The following is a 27259-nucleotide window of genomic DNA, read 5'->3' on the forward strand; positions in this document are numbered from 1 at the left end:
TTGAAGGTCAGAAGAAATCTTAAAGATACTTCATTAGAACCACAGAGAAAAAAAGTCAACTGATAAATTTATAAAGCACGCTTTTCCCTCCCTTGTCTTTTCACATCCCAATCCTTACTCCTCAATCACATATATGATTAAGTATAAGAGCATGGGAGACACCTGTAAATAAAAGATACTCTTCAAAAGTGGAAATCAGCCAAAGAAAACAAAAAGCAAAGTCTTGGAAGTTCAATGTAAATTGGACAAGAACAAAAAGGTCTAAACCCAACTTGCCAAATGCATAAAGCTTGTAATAAAACTGCTTTCAAACACATCACATGTATGAAGCCTGACAGGAAACAGCTGGGCATGCAGATAATCTGGCTGTAAAAAGAGCACAAAAGAAAGAGAATCAGAAAAGGTTAAACAAAGTATTTGTGTAAGGATTCACAACCACAGAAAAGGTCAAAGAGGTTCTAAGACAAGTTCTATACTTCTCAAGTGATATGTTTTGGGCACTGTCTCAAATTGAACAAGCTTCAGAACATACAAATGAAAATTTTAAGAGGATTCCTGAGATGATACTGGAAACTACAAACCAGTCAGTCTGATTTTTATGCCTGGAAAATGCCTTTGTATTGTATTAAACAGAAGAACAGTTTTTTTAAAGAACATAGAACTAACTACAGGTTAGGAAAAAACCAACAATACAATGAGAAAGCAAGGTACTACAATTTATATACTACAATAGTAGCCACTCATTAGCAACAAATTAAGTAGTACTGCTTTAACAGTGTGTCCACATAGGCCCAGGTAAGAATGTTCAGGTTAATACTGGATTTGTAAAAGGCTCCTCACTATTCTTACCTAAGGTTTCAGAAAAAGTTATTCTTTTTAGTAGAGGAAGCATCTACTTGGACTAAAAGCACTCAAACCGACAAACCAAAAAACAATAAAAAACCACAAAACTTGCTCAAAAAAAATAGAAAATTTTCAATTCAATTCAATTACTGAAATAAATGATTATCTTTCAAAGCAGAAATTTGCAGCAAAGAAGCCTTACTAGGATCTCTAAGGTTACTGTGCTGTTTAATGAACATAAGGTGTCAATGTTCCCAGATAGTAACACCAGTTAAAAGCTGACCACAAACACAGATAAAAGGCTCTCTCAAATATTCAGTGTCAATACATGCAAAGTAGATGGGAAAAAAAGAACCCAGACTGCAAATGTCCTGTGATGCATACAAAATTAGCAACTTCTACCCCAAAAAGACACTCAGATTTTTTTCATCATTTCCTGAAAACATAAGCTCAAAAATTAGCAGCAGTGAAGGGCAAACAAAATATCAACAGCAATACAGAAAAAACAGAGCCTGAAAGAAGATGATGCGACATCTTGGCAAAGGCATATGGTCCACAAAGATCTTGAAAGCAGCACGCAGAGCTAGTCAGTCACCTCAGTGGTAAAGTGAAGAAAGAATTGTGGACTGTAGACGAGGAAAAATCAAAAGGACAGATAAAACGTATGAAAGTTCTTCCAAATAAACTTTTCAGTTTGAAGTGAACTGCTGCAATAAGATAAGAGACCGACAAAAAATACATTATGAGCAGTCATTGCCACTCACCTTAGCTTTTTATTTTTATTTTATCATTACTGTAGAGATCAGGTACAAAACTAGATAGATCTCCACTTGGTCAAATGTAACATAGTTTTAATTGATTTTTAAGAAAAGACTAATAAAAATACAATTATAGATACACTGAATTTAAAATAAAAAGTTTTATCTATTTTTCTTGCAATGATACTAAATCCCCATTTTAACTACCTTTTATTTAAACTGTTAGTAGCTATATAGATATAAGTGGCATTAATTTTTGAATGCAATTTTTTTTTATGTGTAAATGTAGTCAAATCTAACAAACACATCTAAAATCACAGACAAACTGTTGTGGCAAACATACTTTTTTTTAAAACCTTTTGATTTAATAAAAAAATATGTAGCTGTAGTATTGGAAGTTCTTGATTAATAGGGATTTCTTAATTTTAATAATTCTAGAATGTCTGTGTAGTTAAGCAATGTATAAGAGTATGAACAGCAGAAAATATCTCCACTATAAAAGAGACACAAGGTGCTCTTTTTCTCCTTCCTGCAACCTAATTTTTACATGGTACATTTTACATGCTAAGAATTTTGTAATCATCCCTCTTCTAAGTGAGTACACAGTACACAAATGAGAAATAACAGTACTGGGTTTTTTTTTTCCTTATGGGAGAAAAAAACATTCCTGAAACTTTTCTTTAACTTTCAAAGTTAGATCAGACTTGCAAGAAAAAAAACCATGGTTTCAACGGACAATGCAGTTACATTTTCTTACAAAACTTCTCTATTAAATTACATTCATATGTTCTTAACAACAACAAAAATCTTTAATTATCCAAACTGTCCAATGTGGCAGTAATTAGTCTCTGCTGATTCAAATATTATGAAGAAAACTCAATATTATTTTCCTCATTTAAAATCCTAAACTTACGTTCTTAAAAATGCATTTTGCATTATTAAAAAAAATTGTATAATTCCATAAACTTGTTTTTAAGTGTAAATTAGAAAGATATATATGACATAAAACATTCAGTTCCTTTTTTGATGATACTAATATTTCTGTCCTTCATTATCTTGATGTATTGTCCATATATAAAAAGAAAATTATAACTGAAGCTGTATTTTTCCCTTAACAACTGCTGCTATTGCTTTATTGACCTCTGGGCACTCTAAATTAAGTTTCAGAAAATCTTAGAATATCGAAAGAGGACTAGAGGCACGTTTTAAATACACAGAACCTTCACCCACAACTCAGGGGTTTATGCCACATCCATTGGAAGCTCCATGGGAAACTCCACCTGTCTCCAAGGACCTTTGCTGTCCTTTCTCCCTGACTGCATCTGCCAGACAAGGGGTCCAAAATCACTGCTCAGTACAGAACCCTGTGAGCATAATAACAGCATCAAAGCAATAGAAGCACCTACAGCAATGCATATGTGTGACACTCAAATTTAACTCCAGCCTGTATTCTGTAATAGTCATTTTGCGTATTCCATTGTTTTCCTTCCCAATAGCTGCTTGTAAAGTAATTATAACTGAATAAAACATGTAAGCATACCACCTAACAACAGGCATAATGGAATGTATATGGTAGCATAAAGTCAAGAAGAAATAGAGAAATAAGACTCAGAGTTATGGCGTGAAGTTTTGAGGAAGTGCTAGTACACAAGACCAAAAACTGCTGTATCAAACCAATCTGTTTGGCTGTGTCTCTGAAGGCTCTAAACAGGTGTTGGAAAGGCCATCAGAGGGGAAGTTTAAACTATAATCTTTTAAGGTTTTTGGGTGTTCGTACACACAATATTTGATTAGGGAAAAAAGAGAAACATTTAAAGAATTTCAATTCTCTACTAATAAACCAGAAGTAACAGGTAAAGTTTCAGACTTTGTAATTAACGTGCACTAACTGCAATCACTTTATCATTAATTTAATAAAGAAATACAGACTTGCCAGCTAACAGAAAAAGGATCTGCATATCTTCCTACAGCCAACATTTCCCCCCATAATTTAAATGGGCAGAAATAACAATTCTGGGCAGCAGATTTACTTATGCTTTCTAATATAAGAATTAGAGTAGACTATAGAACTATTAAGTGGCCAGATAACTTGATTCAATCACGAATTGTTTTGTCCTCATAACTTGTTTAATCAACAAGATGTCTTTTAGAAATGTACTGAAATATTTGTGAAGAATGGGTACTGTAAGTTTCAAATGATTGGGCTTGTGCACACACATTGTTGTTAGGATAAATAATGCTCAGATCACCTTTGGACTCTCTATAAAATAAACTAATCCTGAATCTTATTTCCCAGATGTTCAGTCATTCTTTCCTGATTGCTTTCCATTTAGAACATCTCTTGGACCCAGACTCTGTGGTAGTTCAATACATGAATAAATCCTGCTCAGAACATTGAAATAACGCACTGTAAGAGACATTTTATCATCCTTCTCTAGTGAAATAATTTAGTCAAGCCTTTGACAAAGTCTCTCCGTGCTCATCATTTCTACATGTCAGCATGAGTGGTCAAGTAAGAAAACAAACCCGATTTTTTCTCTTGTTCTTTTGTCACTAATACTCAAATACTAAAGAATAAACATTTATTTTTCTTGCTAACATTTAAAGTATGTTCACTTCCTGCACATCTGTCTTGAATTCAGGGCAGAAGATATGTTTGTTGTTCAAAGTTGTACTGCTGTTAGCAGAACAAACTCTGCTGCAGATATAACTTCCAGTAAAATAAGCTCAAGTCATGATTACAAGGTTGGTTTTCACCAGCTGTTAGGTGAATCCTCCTGCCCTTTCTGTAATTGTTTTTCCTATTTAATTTTTTTTTTGGTTTTTTTTGAGGCCTGTAATAGTGTCTTGGCCTTTACTTTCTTCTCCCCCCTGCAGATATCAGAGTGGGACAGGTAGTTCCATCAAGTTGTGCATACTACCAGTGTCTCAGAGAGGTGGACAAAATTACTTATTAAATGGGGAAAATGAGAAGTAATCCATAATTCAGAGCCAGAAATTTCCAAACTACTTCCAGTAGCACCAGGGCAACCACAAGGTGCTATGCGAAATTTTACAGAAAAATAATTAAGAGTATTATAACAACACCGTTTCTGGAGTGACAAACCTTGTTGAAAGAAACTTAATGAATTGGAAAAGATAACAGACAACTTCAAAGGACAAAGAACTGCATATGCCATTTTTGGGAAACTTTTACTTTCAACATTTACAAGGCATGCTTAGAACCAAGATAATTTTCACGTGCCAAGGAATAATTTCCATATATGAAATAAATGCTAGATTAAAATCTGACTGTGTAATAAATTTAATATTTTGCTTCACAACATACCAAATTTTCCTTTTTTCCTGGCTGACATCTTCAGTTTAATTTTTTCCTTCTACTTTTATACACACACAGAAGAACTTGCTATTCTTACAGCACTGATTACCAGTTGTAAACACAGAGGAAGATAACACTGTTTCTTTATAAATAAGGGGACTGGGGAAGGCACTGACAAACTTATTACCTGCATCATGGCTGCAGTTTCAAACTGTTGTATTTCAAGTGCTGACAGACAACTTGAACAAAGATACCTTATTTACGAGACCCGGTCCCTAAATGCAGACACAGGCTTAATGTGTAATTATATTTTAATGTACAGTGTGTTCATCATAGGTTACTCTATGCAGTTACACCAGAATCTTGTTGTATCCCTAATCTGAGCACACTTTGCAATCTCCGAAATGTTAAGAAAAACCCCTCCAAAATATTGATGTTAATCTTCAAGTCTTTTCTCTAGGAAGGAAATCTGAACTATAGAGGAAAAAGAGGTAAGAAGTGCTTGTTTGGAATTTCTCAAATTTTGGCCATATTATGCAGCCAAATACAGCAATATTTCCAGTGGGAACATAATACTGGATAAAGGATATTTGTGGTATAGAGAAAATTCAAAAGCAAGCAAAATGTCTGGATAAAGTGTTTTGCATAGTTGATAGATGATTGCAAAAAAACCAGGCATCAGTAAGACCTTGTGTGAAATCAGAGAAACCACGAATACTCGTTTTTGTGCTAATAACAGAGAAAGGGCACTGCAACTAAAGAGACCAACATTTCTTACAGTTCTAGCCTTGTCTGCATAAAGTAGATGGGAGTTCTGTTAGCAATTAGAATCTACTAAAAAAGTCCCCACAGCAACAAAACTTAACCTAGCAAACTCTGAAGCACTACTAGAAAGATACACTAGAGTTCAGAAGAAACATGCTCTGATTATTACAACCACTCCTTCCACACTGTAAAAATATTTTAAAAGCAGGCAGGCTCTGGGTGTTTGTCTTACTAAACCTATTTCCAAAGCTGGAAGCAGACAAATGCAATTCTACAAGCAGACACTTTACAACCATAAAATAAAAGAAATCTGTTTAAGAGGTATTACAATATACTGAGATCTTCTATTAAATGCCACACCTGATCAGATATGCAGACAATATTTCATCATTATTTTGTATCTTAAAAAGCAAACAGAACTACACCAAAAACACCAACCAAGAACAAAATATTTTACAAGACATTAAACACAACATTTGACCAGGTCAGATTATTTTAAGGTCTTTGTCTAAACACAATATGATTTAAAACTTGAAATCCTAAATTTATTAGGTGGATTAGTACCCAGCATAACTGTTTACCCTTCTGCTCATGTAGAACTTCAAAATTTTTCAAAAGCACCAGAAAAATATAACACAGTGAGCTTGCAAAACAGGAAATGGAATATCCCTCAGCACGGAAAGTTTCTCTCCCCTTCTGGGTGCCTTTCTGAGGCCAGTAAAAAAACAAAACTACATTTCTGTGATTTGCATGAACACTGCATCCTAAAAATATGCTTTATGTTTGATATAGGATTTGATATAGGAATATTTACAAGAAAGCTGCAAATTGCCTAGTACCACAAATTCTCAGTAGGGAGGTGGAAGAAAGTTTCATTTGACTGGATTCCTTGTTTATGGAAAACAATTGCTTGCATGGTACTGAGATATGTGTAAATTTACATGTCAGTGTACTTCAAACATGGAAAAAACCTCAAGACCACTGCTAGAGCTCTGGGCCAGGGGACAAAGAACACTGATCACATTTTTTACTGTATTCATTGTCATAGAACTTAATGTATAAAGATGCAAGTACATCAACTGACTATTTTTGTTAATGCAGGCACTCGATCATTATTTGAATTTTTGTTAGTACATTCTTGTCAGTACATTCAAATTGCAGCAGAAAATTCTAAATGTTATAACACTGAAAAATATGTAAAACATTTGTTTTTAATAAGGAATTAACAACGCTGTGTACATGAAGGTAAAGCTAAATACTCGGGATTGTGATTCTGTAATCTCGGCATGAGCTCTATGGTTAGAGACCTCTGCATGGAGTGACTGATGCCAGAAATACTTCTGGGCAATATCTATTTTCCTTGCCCCCACCATGCAAATTTATTTCCTGCTCCTCACCACATTTTCTCCATGCCTATTTTATGTTCCTAAAAAAATATAAAAAAATAAAATAAAATAAAAAATTCTAGCACCAGCTATTTTCACAAATTCCACTACCAGAAAAAAGTTCTCATGTTTGTTCATTCACTTCTGCACAGCAAGGGAATAAAAGAACTATTAAATTCCCTTTTGCAAAGACTTTGGGTTTTAGAGAACAGCTATTGAAAGAGGAATATACAAAATCTGCACACAGCTCTTAGATGATCATGTGTGCTTAATATTGTAATAGGATAAAGGTTAAGAATAATATTGTTTGACCCCTTCAACTACTGACATTCATGCCATGTTATTGTTAGTGTTGCATGTTAAGCAAGCAAATTTTCAATGAACTTGTGTTGGCTTTACCACAGACACAGATGTTAGGCGGACTCCTTTTTTCATAAGGTTCTCATTATTAACTGAAACCAAGTTGAATATTTGACTGAAGGAAAGGACCATATCATTGTTTTCAGATTTTGCTCTATGACTTAACTGAACTACATCTGCCAGCTTTGGAAATACCAAGTACTTCTTGGCGCCAGTACTGGCGCCTTGCTCTATGACTACCATCTTAAGCGCTTCAGCTTGAGGAAGTCTAGTAACCATCAAAACAGTTTAATAAAACCTTAAAACTGTGATTATGAGTTACTCACTAGCTGACAGTGTGCTCTCAAATTTGTCCTATTTACGAATAATTTCGCAAAATAAGCAATTCGTAGTAAACCGAATGCATGGCCGTAAATACGTTGCCTAGAAAGTTCACAAGATGTTTTTGTGATTTATGAAGCCTGTGTTATACTTGAAACCACATTTATTTAATAGATAGGCTGGCACTTCACAGGATAATTCAATCTGCTTCAAATCTGTCCAAAGCCTTTGGGAAACATAAGGGATGCTCTGAATATAAATGCAATTCCACTTTTCACCTTTTTGCACTACTGTCTCTTAGCATAAATGTGAAAAGTATTACACTCCCCTAAAAGATCTCGCTTTGTAAAAAATGCTGTTGCAGATGAAAGAACGCCACAGTTTGTGCTAACCCAAATATAGGAACTGTTTTATAAAACAAATAAATTAAACATTATAAGTCACTTTTCTGGATATGCCCCAAGGTTATCTGAATTAAAATAAACAAAACATCATTCTTTCTTCCTCAAAAGACCAAAAATCAGTGTCTGTATTATATACCACTTATACAGCTGATGCTGAAAGGAGAATATTAATGCCAGAACAAGCTATTTTCAGAAAAAATAGTGTAAAAAAGGCCTCATATTAATTTATTTTATATATCAAAATCTAGAAATACTTAACATTTCCAGATAATTGTGTGATCTGAGAATAATCAATAGTTTTTTCACTTACCATGCTGAATGTCCTTCATGTCTAAATGGAGGCTAGACATTAATATTCCAACAGCTTGAGATCTTTTGTTACTTAACAACTTGACAACCTGCCAAAAGAAACACAAGTATTTTTATATTATGCAGGATGATGTACGAGATAGTTTGCATTACTAATGACATATTCAAGAAACAGTTCTTTGTAGTCTATATACATATCCAAAAATGAGCAAATTTATTATTCTTAAAGTTTTCTTCTGCTGTATAAATCCATTACAAGTGTATGCAACTTTGTCACCTAGGTGGATTTAATCCTGAAAGAGTCCCTATAAAGGTTCCCCTAGTCTTCCTTCTTCATTAGAATGCACACTTTACTTCACACTGATGTTGCTAAGTGTATGAAACACACTGTCAAATAAAAAAAAAATAAAAATCCAACTGTGTCTATCTTGGAATTGCTTTGGTTTCCAAAACCACACAATGATTTCCATCTTTGATGTAAGCTAAAACTGTGAGAATTTGTATTTTATTTGAATGTTTGACGTAGTAGGCGCCAATATGAGTTTTATTTTAAAATCAAAATAACCACGTACACATTGGAGATTTCTTTGATCACTTTAAGGACTATAAAAGGTCACAAAGCTTTTTTGTTTTCAAAATAAAATAAAAAAAAAAACCAAACCAAAATCAAGCCATCAAAATGTCTTGCTTTACGAGGTTAAAATCAGTGATTAAAATAGGCTTTCATACATGTTGGTTTTGCAAGCATAAAAGCAGCATGTCATTCACAGACTTTCTTGCACAGGGCTCTAAGTTATTTGAATTCAACTAGATGTAAATTTTATATAATTGTTTGGAGAAACAAGTAATACCAGAAAAGGACTCTTATCTGTAAAACAACATGATTCTAGATGAAATAATTTTCAATTCTGGGATTCAACCATTGCACAAGAAGAAAGAGGTTAATATTTACTCAAGTTGCTGATTGCTACACTGTACTAAACACTCTGATAAAAACCTTTGTGAGTCACTTGGAGGAAAAAAGAAAAGACAGATTATTAAAACTGCTAGTTCATGTCAGAAATATATGTATTTTTTCAAGTTACTCTGCTACAGTTATAGCACCAAGAGGCTGTGTTATCTACAATCACACTGGCAAAATTATTTAAAACTTAATTAACTAATAGAAAATATATTAGAAAAAGTAGAATTAAGTTAGCTAGAGTAAAGAATTTCATTATGCAATTCATGTCTTAAAAATTCAAAAAAGTACCCAGAAGATGTCTGCCCTCTGATTCACTCATTCATTGCCAGCTTTGATTCACTTACATTTTCAGTTATAGGTTTGTACACTGATGTTTGAACAGTAGAGGAGAAGATAAAGCCTGACCCTGACCTCTGCCACTGGAGCTACTTAGGGAAGGAAACTTGAGAAACTCACTGTACTTACAGTATAGGTTTTCTGAGGATGTGGTTGGCTGGCCAATGGGGTTTTTTTTAGTTTTTTCTCTTAAATCTTCATAACCATTGATTATGAAGATATTTCATTCCCCCTTTTCTCATAGATGCCAAACTAGCTGCAAAGGAGTGAAAATACAGCTGTAGAAGCCCTGAAGATAAGGGACTAATGTCTTATGTCTCAAATATGAACAGTTAGATGGCTGTGTGGTCAACCAAGGATCCTTGGTAATAGCATGCTGTGAGAAGTAACAGGATGTGGCTGGAGAAGGGGGCCTTATCGGGGTAGGGCAGCAATTTTCTGGGACAGAAATCCTTCTTCTGGCTCCTGCAGAAAAGCACAGCATGGTACAGTGCACATGCACTGAATGAGGTCAAAAAAAAGGATTGTTGCCCACTAGAGAGGGATCAAGACACCAGAGACCCCCCCAAAGGCCTCCAACCAGTTTCCAGGAAGGTCTAGAGGAATGAACTGTGCATGATAAATGACATGCACAGAAAGTAAGAAACATCTCCAGAGCGGGGAAACCTTATCTAGAGCTAGGTACCCCCATGAAAGTTGGGTAAACATGCTCCAGGACTCTGGACATCCCATTAGCTGGATCAACACTGGTGGGCTGATCTTTTCCCCTCCCTCTTTCCAGTTTCACTCACTCACTCTACCTCTTTATTCAAAACCCACCACTGTGTGCTTATACTAGAAAATAAGGAAATAACATAGTAATTTCCGTGACAAATGTATCATTTGCTAATAAAACTCTGTAAGATTTTACAGACCTTCTGACTTTTGTCATTCCTTTTTGCATATGCACACCCTTGTGTTCACTTCCCTTTTGGGGTGGAATGCTTCAACATCAAAAATACTGCCCATCAACCAAAAATTTTAACAGTGGAAAACAAGTATGTCATAACTGATGTTCACAAGGTTAAAGACCTAAATTCAACACGTGGCTACTGATATCACCTGTCAAAAATTAGCAATAAATTCCTACGTAATTTTTTAATCCATTTAATATACTATTTGGGATTTAAAACTGAAGTCAAATGAACTGAAATCCTGGATAGAATAGATTTTTCTGAATTCAAATGTGAAACTCATGTAATTCAGAAAAATGCAATTAGGACAACCTGCACTAGTCTTCTAATAGGCTATAAGCACTCTAAATATCTTTTTAAATGGAACAAAAATTTCATTCAAGCCTGGAATTGAGATAAAGCTGGGTCAATATGAGATTTTCTTCTTGTAAAGAGAAGCTGTTATTGATTCGTTTCTTTGCAGCTACAAAAGGATTACAAAGTAAAGTAGATCTTGGGTAGCAAGGTATGGAGCAGATCTTTCTAACTATTAAGCTGTAATCTGTAATTGCCACTAAACAAGTATATTCCATTCTATCAAAAAAGTGTGTACAAAATTTCAAAAAAGAACAAAATTTTTTCTACTGACGTTGCTACCAAACCATACCGGCAGGAAAGGCAGAGCAACAAAAGAAACAATACAGTATGCTACATAAAAAATTAAAAATCTTCAACCTGAAGTTGTGTATTCCAACAACATTGAAAAGACTGGATTTAGTAAAGAAGATTTTGGGGGAACTGTTGATTTCAGCTCCTATCATTATTGCTCAAGTCTGCAACATCTTGTATTAATAGCATAACTAACTTGCTGGTGTCAGCATATAGTGGGAGTCCTTTGTTGCCTGTATTTTGAACTAGAAAACTATCCCAAAGCTAACAAATAAAGTGAATTAAAAAACAAATGCAAAGTCATCACAAAAGTGGTATCAGAAAACAATTGTCACACAGAGTGGCAAGAGCTCATCTGAAATAAGCTTGTATGCTTCCTGTCCCTCAGATTCTGCAAAAATGGAGTAGAAATGGAACTGAGGCAGGATACTATGTTCTCCAGGAGTAAAACTAAACAAAAGAAGAAAATAGAGAGCAAAATAACTTTGTGGTCTTCCACAAAAAAATATTACAGCTGCATTCAGGTGTGAACCTACCTCGAACCAACTTGATCTTTCTAAGGGAAGCAGAACTACACTGTTCCCTCCTGGAGGCCTAAAGAACAGGGGTGAGTTTGAATCTGTTCTTGGGACTCTCCCACTTCTAATTCATCACCCATGTACTATTATATTTGCTTCAAATTCTGAAATCACAGTTTCTATCTTTGATCAGAACTCTGAAGCTCAGAGAGCTACTAAGGTCAGGCTTACAGATGCAACAAGGGGATCAATGCTAGGGAAAAGGGAAGCAAATCAATTAGCTATACTGTTGTCATGCAGGCTAGAACATGATTCCTGTCCAGGGAGCAGGACCAGACTTAGTGACCTAGTACATCCTTTCAAGTCCTGGCTTAAAAGTTAACAGGAAAAAGAAGCTGCTTTTTCTGGAAGTGAGCTGAGGAGAATAATTTATTGCTGAGTGCCACATCTTGACAGTGATTAGAAGAAAAACAAAACAGAAAAACTACTGTCCATATGAAGAGTAAGTTATCTTTGCTGCCAGAATGAACCATGATGGTATCAAAAGGGTGACAAAGAGCATGACTGTCAGGTGAATGGGTGCAGAACTGCAATAGATAAAGTAGTTTCACATAGCAGCTACCAACTTTCTTGATTTTTATTTAAAATGTAGGGTTTATGTCAATTTTTATACTAATCTCTATTATGCAGTTCATTCCCATTGCAGTCAATTGCATGAATACTAGAGCTTCCTCCAATAGAATGGATGCAACAATACAACACTAATTCAGAAAATATGAATATTAGCATAAATGCCTAAAGCAATTCCCACACTTAAAAGTCAAACAATAAAATAAATCAGCTGCATAGTCTGGACCTACAGGCTACAGACAAGTGACGCCATTTAAAGGCAGAACAACAAAAGTTCGATAAATCCAATCTCTACAAGATCTAAAGCCTCAGACACAATACACAGCTCCTTTTTAGTCTGGATTCTGGAACTCTGCTTTAAACAAATTTTAAAAAAATAAATAAAAAGGAAGCTAGAGATATTATCTGCAGCCTGAAGTCTAGGACAAACTTTCTAATTGTTGAGTAGCCCTCATTGTTGAGCAGTAAACAAACTACATGCCAAATTTGTTCCTGATTGTTTAGCATGAGCAAAAACAGTCAAAGAAATATTTAGCGAAAGGTAATGCAAGACACATGTTTGATGAGAATCCCTAAGCAAAAAATATGAAGATGCCTTTTCCCCAGAATAATATTTATTTAATGCATGGAATTTTTCAACGATTCTTGCTTTCTGTTTCTGATTTTGAGCGTTCAGAAAAATTATCCCAAAGTTCTCACTGGTTAAGAACAACTACATTACACAAAGTCACAGGCAGGAAACCCCACTTTACAAAGACCTATTGCTCATACGTGTGGCAGGGAAGAGGCAGAAACAACAAAGTTCCAAATAAAATGTTAAGAGACAGGGTCAGGGCAGTAGTGCAGTCACTTCTCACCAGGCATTGTGACAACAAGTCTTTTCTGCAGATTCAAGTGTATTCCAAGTGTAAAATGGGCAATCACAGAAGTGGACCCATCATATCTTTCCCATGTATATCCTCCTTATGGGTATAACAGAATAATATACCCATAAAGGTTGAGGGTTTTATGTGTGTTGGGGGTTTTAGTTAACTTTTGTTTGCCTTTTTTTAAGGGTAAATTCAGAAGTAACTTCTGGCTAGTAATGGCACTTGTGAGAGTGGAAACAGGGACTACTTCAAGTAGTGTAGTCATTTTCATGTCATAGGGGATCAAAAGCTTTTCCTTAATATCTACAAAAAAACCCCTAACTGCCCCACAACTGACACCCAGTCCCAGCTGTCTAAAAATATATCCATGCTGATAGCATGTAGTGATTTATCTGAACTCACAGAGCATCAATAACAAAGCATAATTTTCAACATCTCTGTCTCCTATCCTAACCAAAATGGAAAATCCCCTCTGGAAATGAACTAGTTTCTTTACCCACTTAAGAATTTCATAATCTATATATTTCTCATATAATTTTAGATGCAAGCTGTTGACATGTTATGCAAATTAGTGAAGTCAAGCAGCCATGTCTGAAATTTTCTGCTTGAGGGTAGCGATGAAACATAATATTTACTTTCCATATATTTTGTCTATTACTCTGTTGTGTTCTTTCATAAATAAAGCTTTTACCGATATGGGTGAGAAACAATTCATGCCCTTTTGTGCTGTTTAGCACTAAAATAGCACTGTTTGAAATTAACATCATAAAGCTATTACTGTAGGAATAATATTTTACGAAGAGATTGCTGCCCCAGTTAATATCCATAATTTATGACATTAAGTGAAAAAAACCATACTTAGATTGCTTAAATTCAATTAGAAACTAGTTAAGTTAGATAAACATTGTGTTCCTCAATGGGAGGCTAAGCAATAGTATAATGTCCCTTACTAAAAAAACAGAACCATGTTCTAACTCTAAGGACTGGAGTGGCACTTTATTTCCAGAAGTATGCTCTTCCCACAGCTTCTTTACATCCAACTTAAAATTCAAATATCCTGAAATCATATTTTAAACTGTTTCATTGATACATCTTTTATGCACCTGAGGCTTCTGAAACCAAATGAAATTTTAGCAATGTACTATTTATATTCTGGGGTGGAAACAGTATTTAAAATCTTAATGTCAATAGATTCAGAGCGGACTTTCCACATGAGAAAATCTTTAACATTTTTTCATTTATATGATAGATTATAAGCACATGGTCTGCGATTGAAAAGTTCATTGCAGTTACTTCAATAATATTTTCCAAAAGTACAGTTAGAGGATTATCAGTAAAGTTTCTGAAATGACTGTTCAAAAGTTAGAAAAGTAGCCTATGCAAGTCAGCTCAGTCCATTCTAGATCTTTATTATGCTGACTGTTATAAAGGTTTTCTGATAATGTACATTTTTCCACTGAATTATTTTAATTAACACGGGCCAATGTTTGCCATGCAAGTATATTCTCAATATTGCATTTACCATCACTCTTGAGTATGTGGCCTTAATCATGAGACCATTTTCTTCCTGCTTTACTAATTACTTGTGTTTTAAGTGCTGCAACAACTGCTATAAAGCAATTTTTGACACAGGTAACAGCTTAAGTTAATGAGTAATCATTACAGACTGTGCTCATTCCATGCAGATGACATGAGCTATAGAAAAGGTTCTATGAAAAAGACTACCCAGCCACATAATCAAAACTAGTATTGTAACTACATACAATACTATGTATTGTAGTATTGCAATACTGCAATACTTGCAGCTGAACAAGACACAAGATGAGTTTTACTCTCTGCTCTGTCAAGCACCACACGTTTGATGAGATTGACAATTTGGTTTAAAGGATCATCCAGGTCGAAAAAAAATCCACAAAAAGGTTCTGAGTGAAATTACTTTAGACAGAGTAAGAGGTGACACAGAATCACAGCTAATATGCTCTGTATTTTCAGCTGTCAGATCTCAGTTTTTAACTCCTTCCCCAGTTACTTAATCTTCCTTTGCCTCCCTCCTCTTGGTTCCAGTTTTCCAACTACCAGTAAAAAGTCTGAAGAAAATCTTCCAGGATTATACCTGAAGTCCCTCCTAAGCAACAGAAACAGACTTATAACTTGCAGAGTGTCAAAATTCAAGACACCCTTTATACAACTAAAAATATACATATAATAAAATTTCTCCATAATTCCAGTCTATGAAACTATGCGAACATGAGCAAAAACAGACCTTGTTTCCTTTCTTAACACTGGCAAAATGAAGGAGACACAAATTGGGGTGGGGGGGAACACAACCCAACAAAACTTGCAGTCTAAAGAGCTAAATTTTGGCAATGTTGGAACAGGGACTACTAATGAAAGTCAGACCACTTTAATAGGTAGCAATGGCAGCCACACCTACAATATAGCCTATAAAGAACTTTCTTTGAAGATTTAGTAGGCATTCTCGTTGAGTGAGCCTGCACACATTTACAGCAGCTGAAAATTTGATATATATGCATTAACAGAGCGAAATAAACCACAGTTTTTGCCATAGCACCAAATAAGAGGTGATAAGAAGAAAATCAGCTGCATTCACAAATAAATAATAACACTTAATTCTTTTTCATTCTAATGCAGCCTTCATTCAATGTAATACTGATTTTTTTTTAAGCGTTACAGATTTATATTGTATTACTTGTAGATTATCATGCTGAGAAAACAATTACAGACAATAGTTGGGTAGGGTGAAATTATGTCATTCATTAACAAAAAAAACCCCAATGAACCCAAAGCAATAAGAATACACACTTAAAAAGTGCTCACTATGCAGAAATTAATTATAACATACATATCTATATACATACACAACAAACACAACAAAATATGCATGCACTCTCTAGCTTAGAGAATTAAAGCCCTGGGTACAGAACAGCAGTGTACTTCAAAATCGTTAATCTTTCACCCACTAAAACATCCCAAAACTATCAAATCTTCCTACAGATTAGCTGGAATTCTCCCTCCTGCCATGTGCAAGAATACATTTTTATTTCAGCCTGCAATAAAAACAGTTTTATTAAAATCATACGTTGATACAGAGCACCAAATACTTTATCCATTTGAAAGTTGTCTGTACATTTTTTCATGACTACTATTTCCAGTGTAGCCAGTACTTTACATCCAATCCATCTAAGCAATACATTCACTCAGCAGACCTTGCACATCAACGCAAGGAGCAAAGCCAACTGCCAGACAAGAGCTTTTCTGGAAAGCAGCAGAGTGAGGGTCCTGGTTCTGTTCTGTACAGTGCTGCTTCATAGTTCAACAGGTGACAAAACACATCTGCTTTGTATAACATGTCCCCGTAAAAATCACTACAGAAACACCATTTGTAAGATCTTTACAACACCCGTCACTATCATAGAAGCCATGTAAGTCAGTAACCACTTAAACAGTGCTGGGTGCTCCCTGTGAAAAACATACGTGTGGAATTACAGCCCTGCTTTCCCCAAGTAACTCTTTCTTCTCCTAAACATGGAGAGATTTCATTATCCAAGTGTTTACTGCAGTGTAAATGAAGAGAATTCCAAAAATGAAGTCCTGCATTCCAAATTGCTGAGAGGCCGTAAGTGGAATATATTTGTGAAGCTTTTCTATTTCAATTCTCTTATGGCAGTACTCTGAAAAGCCCTAACTGGATTCTCACACATGACTATTTAACTTTGATTAAATACTATAAATAAATATAAAATATAAAAATAAATTATAAATATAAATTATAAATATAATCATAAAATATATTAAAATGCATTCATTGATATATTAATATACAATATATTAATTCCTATATATTAATAGAAGTAATATATTTACATATTTTTATATATAAATATAATTTTGTAAAAATAAAAATAAGCAAATAAATATATATATATATAATATGCAATAAATGATAGCTCTAGCCATAGTTCTAATGAAAGCCTGTTTATCTGTTTTGTCAGTTTTCTCCCCCAAGACACTACAGGTCAAAAAGTCAGACTTCTTTATTAGGCAATTTCTTTTTATTTTTGAGAGGAGTAGCTTTGTTTATCAGAGGAATAGGAACAGAATTCTATGAATTAAGGTGGCTACAGGAATGCTTGTCCTAGGGACAGCAACTACTTTGATTGCTTTAAACTTCTGTGTGGAAATTTCTGTCAGAAAAAACTTGCTCTTTTCAAAGAAGTTGAAGAACAACCAGTCATTTTATTCAGCTTTTCCTACTTTTTTTTATATTTACTGACAACATATCTAAATTTATGGTACTGTAAGGAAGAGAAATATTTAGTATTAAAATCCACATCTAATGTTTACTCATAATCACTGTCTGTCTTTAAGCTCTCTTTATGTTACAGAGGTAAACAATCATGCTTTCTACTCTTTTGAGAGATTTTCATCACCAAATCTTATGAAATGTGCGGGGACACACAGCATCACTTTTTAATTCCTTTTTTTACTTTAACAACTATGATAGTAATTAAGCTAAGAATAACCATTAAAAAAATGCCTTTTTCTAGAAGGAGGAAAGAGGAGCAAAGGTCTTGGACTCTGGAGATTTACTGCAGATAGCAACAGAAGCTTACATTTTCCTCCATCCCAGTTAGTACAGCCTAGTGCAGCACAGGGATACGTGTGTCTGCACTATCCTTCCCATCCATCCAGAGAAAGGATTTATCCAACACTGGCAAAATCATCCTAACTTCATTACCAGATCTGTTGCCTGCCACAGGTTGTCAGCGCAGTACAGCACCTGACCAAAATGTGTCTATGGGGGAAAGATCTCCAGAACCAAGGGGTGGAGAATTAATAGGTCTTATTCAAATATAAGGTTTAGTGAACCTTAGAGGTTTTAAAATGTCCCACTCTGTATCCCATGTGGAATAAAGTCTTGTACAGCACTAACCTGCATGTCAAAAGACAATGGAAAGAACTGCCTAGATTTGAATTGAGTACAGGAACATGAAGCCAAGATAAAACAAGAACTTTAACTGCTTTTTAGGAATCAACATGAGACCATCCCCCCTCTCTGACCTGAAAGTTTAATTGAAAATTATTTTGCATACCATCTTAATTTGATTTTTACACAGATACCAAAAAGATTACAGCCAAATTGTCATGTAAACATTCAGATTCAATTCTTTTACTCTGGGGTTTAAAATTCTGCATTTTAAAGTCTTTTTCCATTTTTATTATATTGAACACCATTCTGTCTCAAGAAACCAGTTTGATTAATGTTGGATTTTTCCCAGCTGTGCTTGTCATTTATTGTCTGTATAAACTTCATATTCTTTATACACATAAACAAAAACTTAAAACTATTCTGATTGGTATAACACTAGGAATTAGATTCTGAAGCATAATTTTTCTCTGAAGTCATGGTACTTCATATGCAACTCATTATTTAATGTATAAAATTAATCAGAATAATATATATACTACTCCTTGCACATCTGCAGTCAATTTCAAAGCATCATATATGCACCTAATTATTTTGGTATCATTTTTGTTAAAGTGGATGAAGAAAAGATATTTTTAAGAAAATACATACTTGAAAAGTAATTTATGAAAAAAGAAATCTTCAGCCTTTAACATGTACAGCTTTGAAATCCATCCTGCATTCTCTCCTTTTCTTATTTTTCTATCATGTGTATTTATATATGGTAACAATTCCACACCTGACATAATTCATCTCAGCTGCATGCAAAAATCTGTCTTTTTGTAAAAAACGGCCTAGAAAAGATCTGAAATTAAATGAGTACTCACTTGTTTAGTCTTTGTTTTTGTAATGGTGTCCGAAATGGGTTTCTTCCTCTCTTTAACAGCTGTTTTAGAAAACAGTTCTTCAAACTCATGATAATCTATGGAAGGCTCTTCAATTTTTTCCCACACAAGTGAAGCACTAGAATCTCTAAAGTTAAGCAAAAGACCTATGTAGGGCAATGTCAAACTAAATAAGGTCATAAATGGAGGAATTAAAAAAATAAAATAGCAGCAATTTTAAAGTTGTTGCCTAAATTCTACTAGAAGCAATTTGATAAGAACTACTGTTGATTCTTCCTCATACTTCTGGGCTTTCTTCTCTTTTCATGTGTGATATGGTCAGGCTTATTTATATTCACCCACTCTACATGCATAGGAATAAAAATAGACTGTATATGGGCTATAAAACACACAGACATGGACAGGAAGAGAAGTAGAAATAGACAGTTATTTACAGACCACCTGTGCAACAGTGGCAAGAACTTGAAAAGGAATAAATTCATCATTAAATAACAGCAGACGGATTTTATAACCACTACTACTCAGTGATATAAGGAAAATATTTATAAGGAAACTTTTTTCATGACCAGTAAAGATCTTTTACAAACTCCCAAAAAACATCAACAACTGAAACCAAGTCATATCAAAGTAAGGGCTATCAGAATGGCTTCATGCAAATAAATTGCAGATTGGATCTGAGTCTGCTGAGTGTACAAGGTAAAAAAACAACAACAAAAAGTATTTCTAGGTCACTGAAGAAAGGAAAGAGAAGGATTGAATGCGTTCAGCATACATTCACCTAGAAGGAAGGCACTACCAAAACTTTCAAGCTGCTCCAGAAAGAGACCAAGGCTACTTTGAAATTTGAGGGGAATCACAAATATGGCATTTTGAAAAACATTTCACAGAACACTTGGTGGCACACCATCACCCCCGGATCTCTGATCCACATGTGATATGTAGCCCCAAAGGGCACTGAAAACACTACCATCAAAGAGCTTCCATGTGCAAGTAGCTTCTGCACCCTTCAGAGAAAACGGGCACCCTATTTACATACACAATTACACAAAAAATCCTCTTTGCACTCATGTTCTCTCAAAGACCTACCCAGCAGGAAAAACTTTTGCTAATGACAAACGATACTATCAAGACAGCCATAAAGAAAAACCACCAGTCTACACAACTCTATGACTTACCTTTTACTGTGAAGCTGAATTCTTGTCCAGTAAAGAGGCTTCATTGGCCGAGAAGGCTCTATCACATGCTTCCTGCTCCCTTTCTCCTGATTCATCCCCATTGCAAATAAACCAGATGGTAACGGAGGAGGAAGAAAACCACAGCCCTGTGGGACTGCTGGGTAGCTTCCACCCTGGACTGGTACTGGAAGGGGTGGTGCACTTCCAGGCAAAGGTGGTGGGGCTGGAGGAGGCATCCCCAACCCAGGCAAAGGAGGGGGTGGTGGAGGGACACCAGCACCAGGCAGAGGTGGTGGAGGAGGGGGCACAGCTACACCAGGCAGAGGTGGTGGAGGAGGGGGCACAGCTACACCAGGCAGAGGTGGTGGAGGAGGGGGCACAGCTACACCAGGCAGAGGTGGTGGAGGAGGGGGCACAGCTACACCAGGCAGAGGTGGTGGAGGAGGGGGCACACCTACACCAGGCAGAGGTGGTGGAGGAGGTGGTGGGGGCACACCTACACCAGGCAGAGGTGGTGGAGGAGGGGGTACAGCTGCACCAGGCAGAGGAGGTGGTGGAGGAGGAGGGGGCACACATACACCAGGCAGAGGTGGTGGAGGAGGTGGTGGGGGTACAGCTGCACCAGGCAGGGGTGGAGGAGGGGGTACAGCTGCACCAGGCAGAGGAGGTGGTGGAGGAGGAGGGGGTGGAAAGCTCCCTCCAGGCAGAGGTGGGGGAGGTGGTGGCAGTCCTGCTCCAGGAAGCGGTGGTGCTGGGGGTGGCAATCCCAGGCCAGGCAGAGGAGGTGGTGGAGGAGGGACACCAGCTCCAGGTAAAGGTGGTGGTGGAGGGGGAGGTGGAATACCCCAACCAGGCAGAGGAGATGGGACTCCTGCTCCAGGCAAAGGTGGTGGTAGAGGTGGTGGAGGGAATCCAGGACATGAGAGGAGATGAGCTGGAGACGGCACTGGTATCTCCCCACTTGGCAAATGTGGAGGAGGAGGGACAGGTGACATCATGGCACCTGGGAAAGAGTGGTCCAGGTATGTCACTGCTGAGACAGCAGAAGAAGGGAGTCCTGAGCCAGGTAGGGGTGGTGGCAGTGGCAATCCTGCCGCAGACATGGGAGTAACAAAGGAATGGCCATGTGCTCCAGACACGGTAGCAGCCTGTTCAGTCACTGGCAGTGATGGGGGAATGCTACATGTGGGCTCTGGGGGCAAGGAAGGGGGATGTTCACTACAAGTTACATCTACAGTACTTAGAGGCTGTTGGGAAACTGACATTGCAGTCTCTCCTTCAAATGCAAGGGACAAATCAACTTTGGGTCCTGGAAGAGGTGACTGCGGTATACTCTGTACTGATTGGCTTGCATCCAATGGCACTGAGATTAGCTTCGGTGACAGAATTAAGGATATTTCAGAACAAAATGTGGGCTGTAGTTCTAGAGCTGGCAATTTCTGAGTAGGCCCTTCACTTTTGCCCCCTTCTAAGTGAGGTGGTGGGGGTGGCTGTGGCAGTGCACTGGCTGAAGGCATTGTATGTGTTAAATAATCCTCTGTTGGTGACGTTTGTACGGATCTCGCCTGTGACACAGTCCTGGGTGTGGTCTCCTCTTCATTCCTTTGAAGAGTCACACTGCCGAGTTCCCCAGAGTCTGCATGTGCGTGATCATTTTCCTGCTCCTTCCCAGCAGTCTGTACCTCTGCAGCAGGGAACTGTTTCTCTAGTTCTGCAATTTTTGTCCTCAGATCCTCAATAGTTTGCTCAAGTTGCTGGATGACACTGGCACGCTCCTCAGATTTCACCTCAAAATCCTCCTTTCAAAGAAAACAAATAATAAGCTCAAAAGAGAATACCATTCATCACCATATAAAAAATTAAATTTAGATCAAGAATATTAGTATTCCAGAGGTTCAAAATTAAGCTGGTTAGACCAAGGCTTTATAAAGTGAGGAATCATTTTGGCTAGCTCCATTTTAAGTGGAAGAAGACAGTTTAGGAAATTTACTTACTTCAGTATGACACTACCTTCATCAGTACAAGCATATTTTAGACTCTGATTATACTTGTCAAAAGCAAAAATCAGTAGCAACCCCTCCCTCGCTGCAAATTCCCTGACTGAGAAAACAACCAGCTGCTGAGCACAAATACTGCAAGCATTTGCCTGCATGTGGATATGAAGAGATGGTGATGGGAGAGCTGAGCACTACTTTAATTGTGTTAATTGAAAAAATGTTATGTTTCTTTAAAGGGATGTGCCATGCATAATGGACTCAGCATGGTATTGACCGCTGTATTTCAATATACACCTTAGTGTTACAACACAAGTCAGGAACGCAGAACACTACAAACACTGTCTTTTGGAACACAGCTGAATCTCAGAACAGCATAATTCTGCTTATCTCCAGCCAGCATGACTAGGGAAGAAAAGAAGCAAGAAAAAACTAAGGGAGAGCTTCTGTCCTACCCCAAATTTATAACTCTGCCAGGTGACAGACCGTTATAGGAAAGATTCCGGCCTGGAATGGTTATTCTGCATTTGACAGGTGTCACATTTTTTATCTCTTTCTCTAAAGCATCTTATCCTGCCTGCTGTAGACTGAGTAGAGGAACCTAAGCCTTAAATGCACATTAATTCCTATATTTTTTAAGAAATACCTGTAACAATCTGTACAAAATTTAATGGATATGTACTTTCATCCAGACCTGCCAACAGAAGTGTCATTTATGCTTATTCGGGATTGATGAACAAGAGATAGCTATGACCTTACAACAACAACAAAAAATCTGCTAATAAAGAAATTATTTTCTAGCTGCTTACATTTACTTTTTAGTACTTTTGTTTCCTCTTTCAATTTAAAATATTAGCCAGCATTTCAAGTATTTAGTTGAACTAAGTTGGCCATGCAACAGGCTTCATGAGTGGTTACAGCGACTCGTTTAGTGCCTTTTTAATCTTTTACCAAATCATATGCATCTCAGATGAGACCACAGGCTTGCTTAATAGAAAATATTTCAACTATTCAGATTATAGGTTTTGTAAAGAGGCCTACAAATAAACATGTAACACCTGTTACACCAATTGCCTTGATTTGTTTCAAGAAAATAAAAGAAGTTTTTCTCATCTTTTGACACATGAAACTATTAAAAAATTTTTTTGCTTTTCCTGGAAAACAAATTTATAATGTTCAGCTGGGGATTATTAGTAAAATATAATGTTCAATAATACTTAAAAAATGTTTCTTCACACAATTGGTTTTCAGACATAAAATTTCAATTTCTTATTTATCTTAGAATTTCTTCGTTGTCCTAAAGCAATCCCAGAAGTAAAACAGCAACATTCAAACCAATTATTGTTTGATTTTGAAGCACCATTATCAAAAAACTTACAATCTCTTAGATTGTTTGAACTTTCTGGAGCAGCAGTTTGAACCAAAATTTATGTATTCTAACTAGCTCTCCTTCCATCAGTTTGATGAAAAATGTAAAAGAGAAAAAGGAACATGAAGCAATGAACAGTGAAGGAGTTAACACAGACATAATAACAAACAGTATAATAATAAGAAAAAAGGCTGAGAAAGACATTTCCATTAGATATTACTCAGTTTCCTTTAATAACTCAGTACTTCATAGCAGCAATAGTTTTGTTGAAGAATTTCTTAATAAAGGAGGAATAGAATATTGTTTATCCCTTTGTTTCTTCTGCTCTTATCCCCCTACCAGTCACCTGCAAATACAATAATGCCTATCAGGTCTTCAAAAGGCAACTCTATCAAAGGAACTGTGTTGCTAGTATTATTAAGGCCACACACCAGTTTTCAGCTGAGACCAAATCCAGTTTCCCCAGACGGTAATTCTCCTCAGCTCCCATTTTAAACTGTAAGAACACTCCACAAAGGTTTTATAAGAGATACAGTAAATTCATTTCTGCCATAAACAAACTGCATCCAACAGGATTAAGCACAACATTCAATGGCTCTGAAGAGATTTGCCTTAAAAATGGCTGATCTTGAAACAGTTCACTGTTTTAAACACTCTTTTACTCAGGAGATTAGTTTCAACTTTTAACAAGACAAAGAAGTAGTTCTCGAATACTGTAATTCAATGTTCGCTGCAGGAAAAACCTAGAACTCACTGTTCTACAAGGCAATTTACCCTGCAGATAAGGAAATTTCTTTCAAGAGAAGAACTAGTTTTTCAAGTTTTTTTAAAATAAGCAATCCAGTGATATGAATTAGCAATTCAGACAAGAAATTAAAATGCACTGATGAATTAAAGGGGCTGTTTAGCCATGACCTAAGAAGCAGTGTTTCTGCTGTCCTCAAGATATGGCATTTCAAACAAGCTGGTGATTTCCTATCATGTTATACCTAACAATCACCAACATATCCAGGTTTTCATAGAAACAGCACTAGTATGAACAAACAAGACTTTGATGTGAATGAGGAGATATTTATCCAGAGGATATGATGTACTTAAATTTATTTGGTCTAAAAAACAAGGAAACCAAAAGCAAAACAAAACACAGCCCCAGTATTTATGTGTTTCAGTAATTATTTTAGACAGGGGTATTTTTCATTTAGACTTTTAAGATACCCTCAGAGCAGTTTAATTGGATTTTTGCCTTTGTTCTATCTTAAAGTCACCCTCTAGATCTGAAAGGGCTTATCAAACAAACCTAAGTCATAGAATGTTTCATCTGTCCTCAACAAAGAAGGAAATCAAAACTATATAAATCCAATCAGAAATGAAAATACTACAATTTCCTCAGAGAATAAGCAAGAGACTACTTAATTTTTCATACATGTAAAAGATGGTCAAAAGCTGTTGACAAGGACCATAAGACTGAGATTAAAAAACCCACACATAATGAAAAGAAGTTTCATTTTCAATCCAGGGCACAATTCCACAGCAGAAACCTATGGGGTTTAAAAGAGATATGAGGAAACTCTGTCTTGCCTAGAGTTCTTACCCAGGACCCAGGTACTGTGGAACAGTCTTCTTTCTGTAAAGAAAGAAAGAAAGGTGGAAGCTTAACCCTTGCTTTATCCTGGTGGCTTGAGTATGAAAGAGTGAGCAGGAAAAAACATTTCAGAGGTGTGTGGCTATAGAACAGTGCACGGCATTTCTCAAACAGGCTGTACATGTTCCATGTGCAACGAGTTGGATGCTCAGTCTGGGACTGATCTCTTTGGGTTGCACTGCTAGGATTGTTTGTACACGGATCTGGTAATATTTGCTTTACTGGCTAAGGATTGTACACCTGGATCTGCACATGTACATTACATACAATTCATTCCAATCTTGTCATGTTTTCCACATGTGCATTTCAGGTGTCCAGCATGAAGCTGATCTATATAGACAGAGCACATCCAGGGTCTTCAAACATGTAAAAGATCAGATTGCAGCTACCTCCTGCTACAGAGTTGACAACCTAGCTTCTCAGATGAGTGACTGAAACCTAGGGACACTTCTGTAACTAAACTAAAGAAAAAACCCCACATCTGTAAAAGATATCCCTAGTCTATATGTATATGTAGAAATACATGTATGTGGGTCTGTATAATATATTTGTCTGTATCTATCTCAGCTTTCATTCACTTATATGCTTTATGAACAGCCATAATGTATCTTTTTTTAAAATAAACATAATGACAGTTCTTACTGGCAATTTTGACATATTTGAAAAATAAAGACACATTACAGTTTAGTTTTAGAAGTTAATACCTTATACTATTACAAGTCAAAAAGTCGCATCAGCAATTTGGTAACTTTCAGCAATTTGTCACTTAGTGTCATGAAATTTCCTCTCTGGATGGAATTTATATTTAAATTATAGGATTATATTTGCTTCAATTTCTTTTTTTCTTTTCCAAAAAACTTGACTTACAAGTTTCTCTACATCACAATTGATGAATCAGAGTCTGTGCCGCTACCTAGTTGCAAGAGCACACAGGAAATAGAAGCATACAGTCGTTAAAAAGGATTAAGATGGCAAAACAGATCCCCTCAGGTCTTCTAGTAAAAGTGTTCCTGGGAGCACTTGGTGGTACTAGCAGTGCACAGGAACTTGGAAGGATGCTCTTTCCAACTGCTCTGTTAATAAATGCCTCTTTTCTACGCGAAGTGAATTTTTGAACGCGCACGCTCACCGAATGGCACAAAGTAGAGCCACAGTAAGAATTTAATTCAGTCAGAGAAATGTGATCTCTATTCAGGTTTCTCTCTTTAAAGCTGTCTCATTCTCAAAGCTACTTCTTGCAACTGCAGATCAACCTTAAGAAAAGGAGACACAACATTTAACAGGCATTTTTAGTGCTACAGTAATTGGAAAATGAGAAGTACTGCTGGAGACTTGATTTGCATTCAAACAAAATAGCATCCATCTAATTAATTCTCACATTTCACTTAATGTCAAGGCCCATTGCAGCATTTTATTTTTATAGCAGTAGAAGTTGAGTCAAAGGTCAGCAAACTTGCCAATAGCATCAGGGAGAATTGCTGAAGTAGAATTAGTTTTGGATACTAGTTTCTTCCTCAGACTACCCAATTAAATCTTTCTGAGAGCTGCTTTTACTATTCTGAAATCGCACATACGGGAACAAGCAGTACACGTTTTCACAATAGTCCATTTTTCTTCCTACAACCACAAGGAAACGATGCAGAGCTCCCCAGCATAGCAGCAAACAAGCAAGCCCTGAAACAAAAACAGTGTAGTGCATTGCCCTGCCTGAAGTCGTAAAACTTATTTGCTAAGTGTCATCTACTCTCCCACTCCATGACACATGGCAACAGATGGGTTACACCAGTCTGCACTTTGCTGGCAATGGACTAGGTAGCTCTTCCTGTCCTAAAGAGACCTAGTGGTTTTGTAATAACCCATCAGGT

At 36.4% G+C, this 27259-nt stretch overlaps 1 protein-coding gene across 6 annotated transcripts in view; it reads right to left on the reverse strand.

The window, feature by feature from the left end:
- FMN2 (formin 2) overlaps positions 1-27259 on the reverse strand; it is a 157730-nt gene that overhangs the window by 82307 nt on the left and 48164 nt on the right. For 2 of the 6 annotated variants that reach the window (XM_086877687.1, XM_086877688.1), the window contains exons 6-9: positions 25344-25376; positions 20390-22188; positions 19197-19341; positions 8466-8553 (exon numbers count right to left, since the gene is read on the reverse strand). In XM_086877687.1, the coding sequence (XP_086733813.1) occupies positions 8466-8553; positions 19197-19341; positions 20390-22188; positions 25344-25376 (2065 nt within the window). The remainder of the gene's footprint in view (positions 1-8465; positions 8554-19196; positions 19342-20389; positions 22189-25343; positions 25377-27259) is intronic. The other 4 variants (XM_086877689.1, XM_086877690.1, XM_086877692.1 and 1 more) reach the window with 3 other exon arrangements.

The sequence above is a fragment of the Cyanistes caeruleus genome, chromosome 2, assembly GCF_971803275.1.
Source record: "Cyanistes caeruleus chromosome 2, bCyaCae1.hap1.1, whole genome shotgun sequence".
Classification (NCBI taxonomy): domain Eukaryota; kingdom Metazoa; phylum Chordata; class Aves; order Passeriformes; family Paridae; genus Cyanistes; species Cyanistes caeruleus.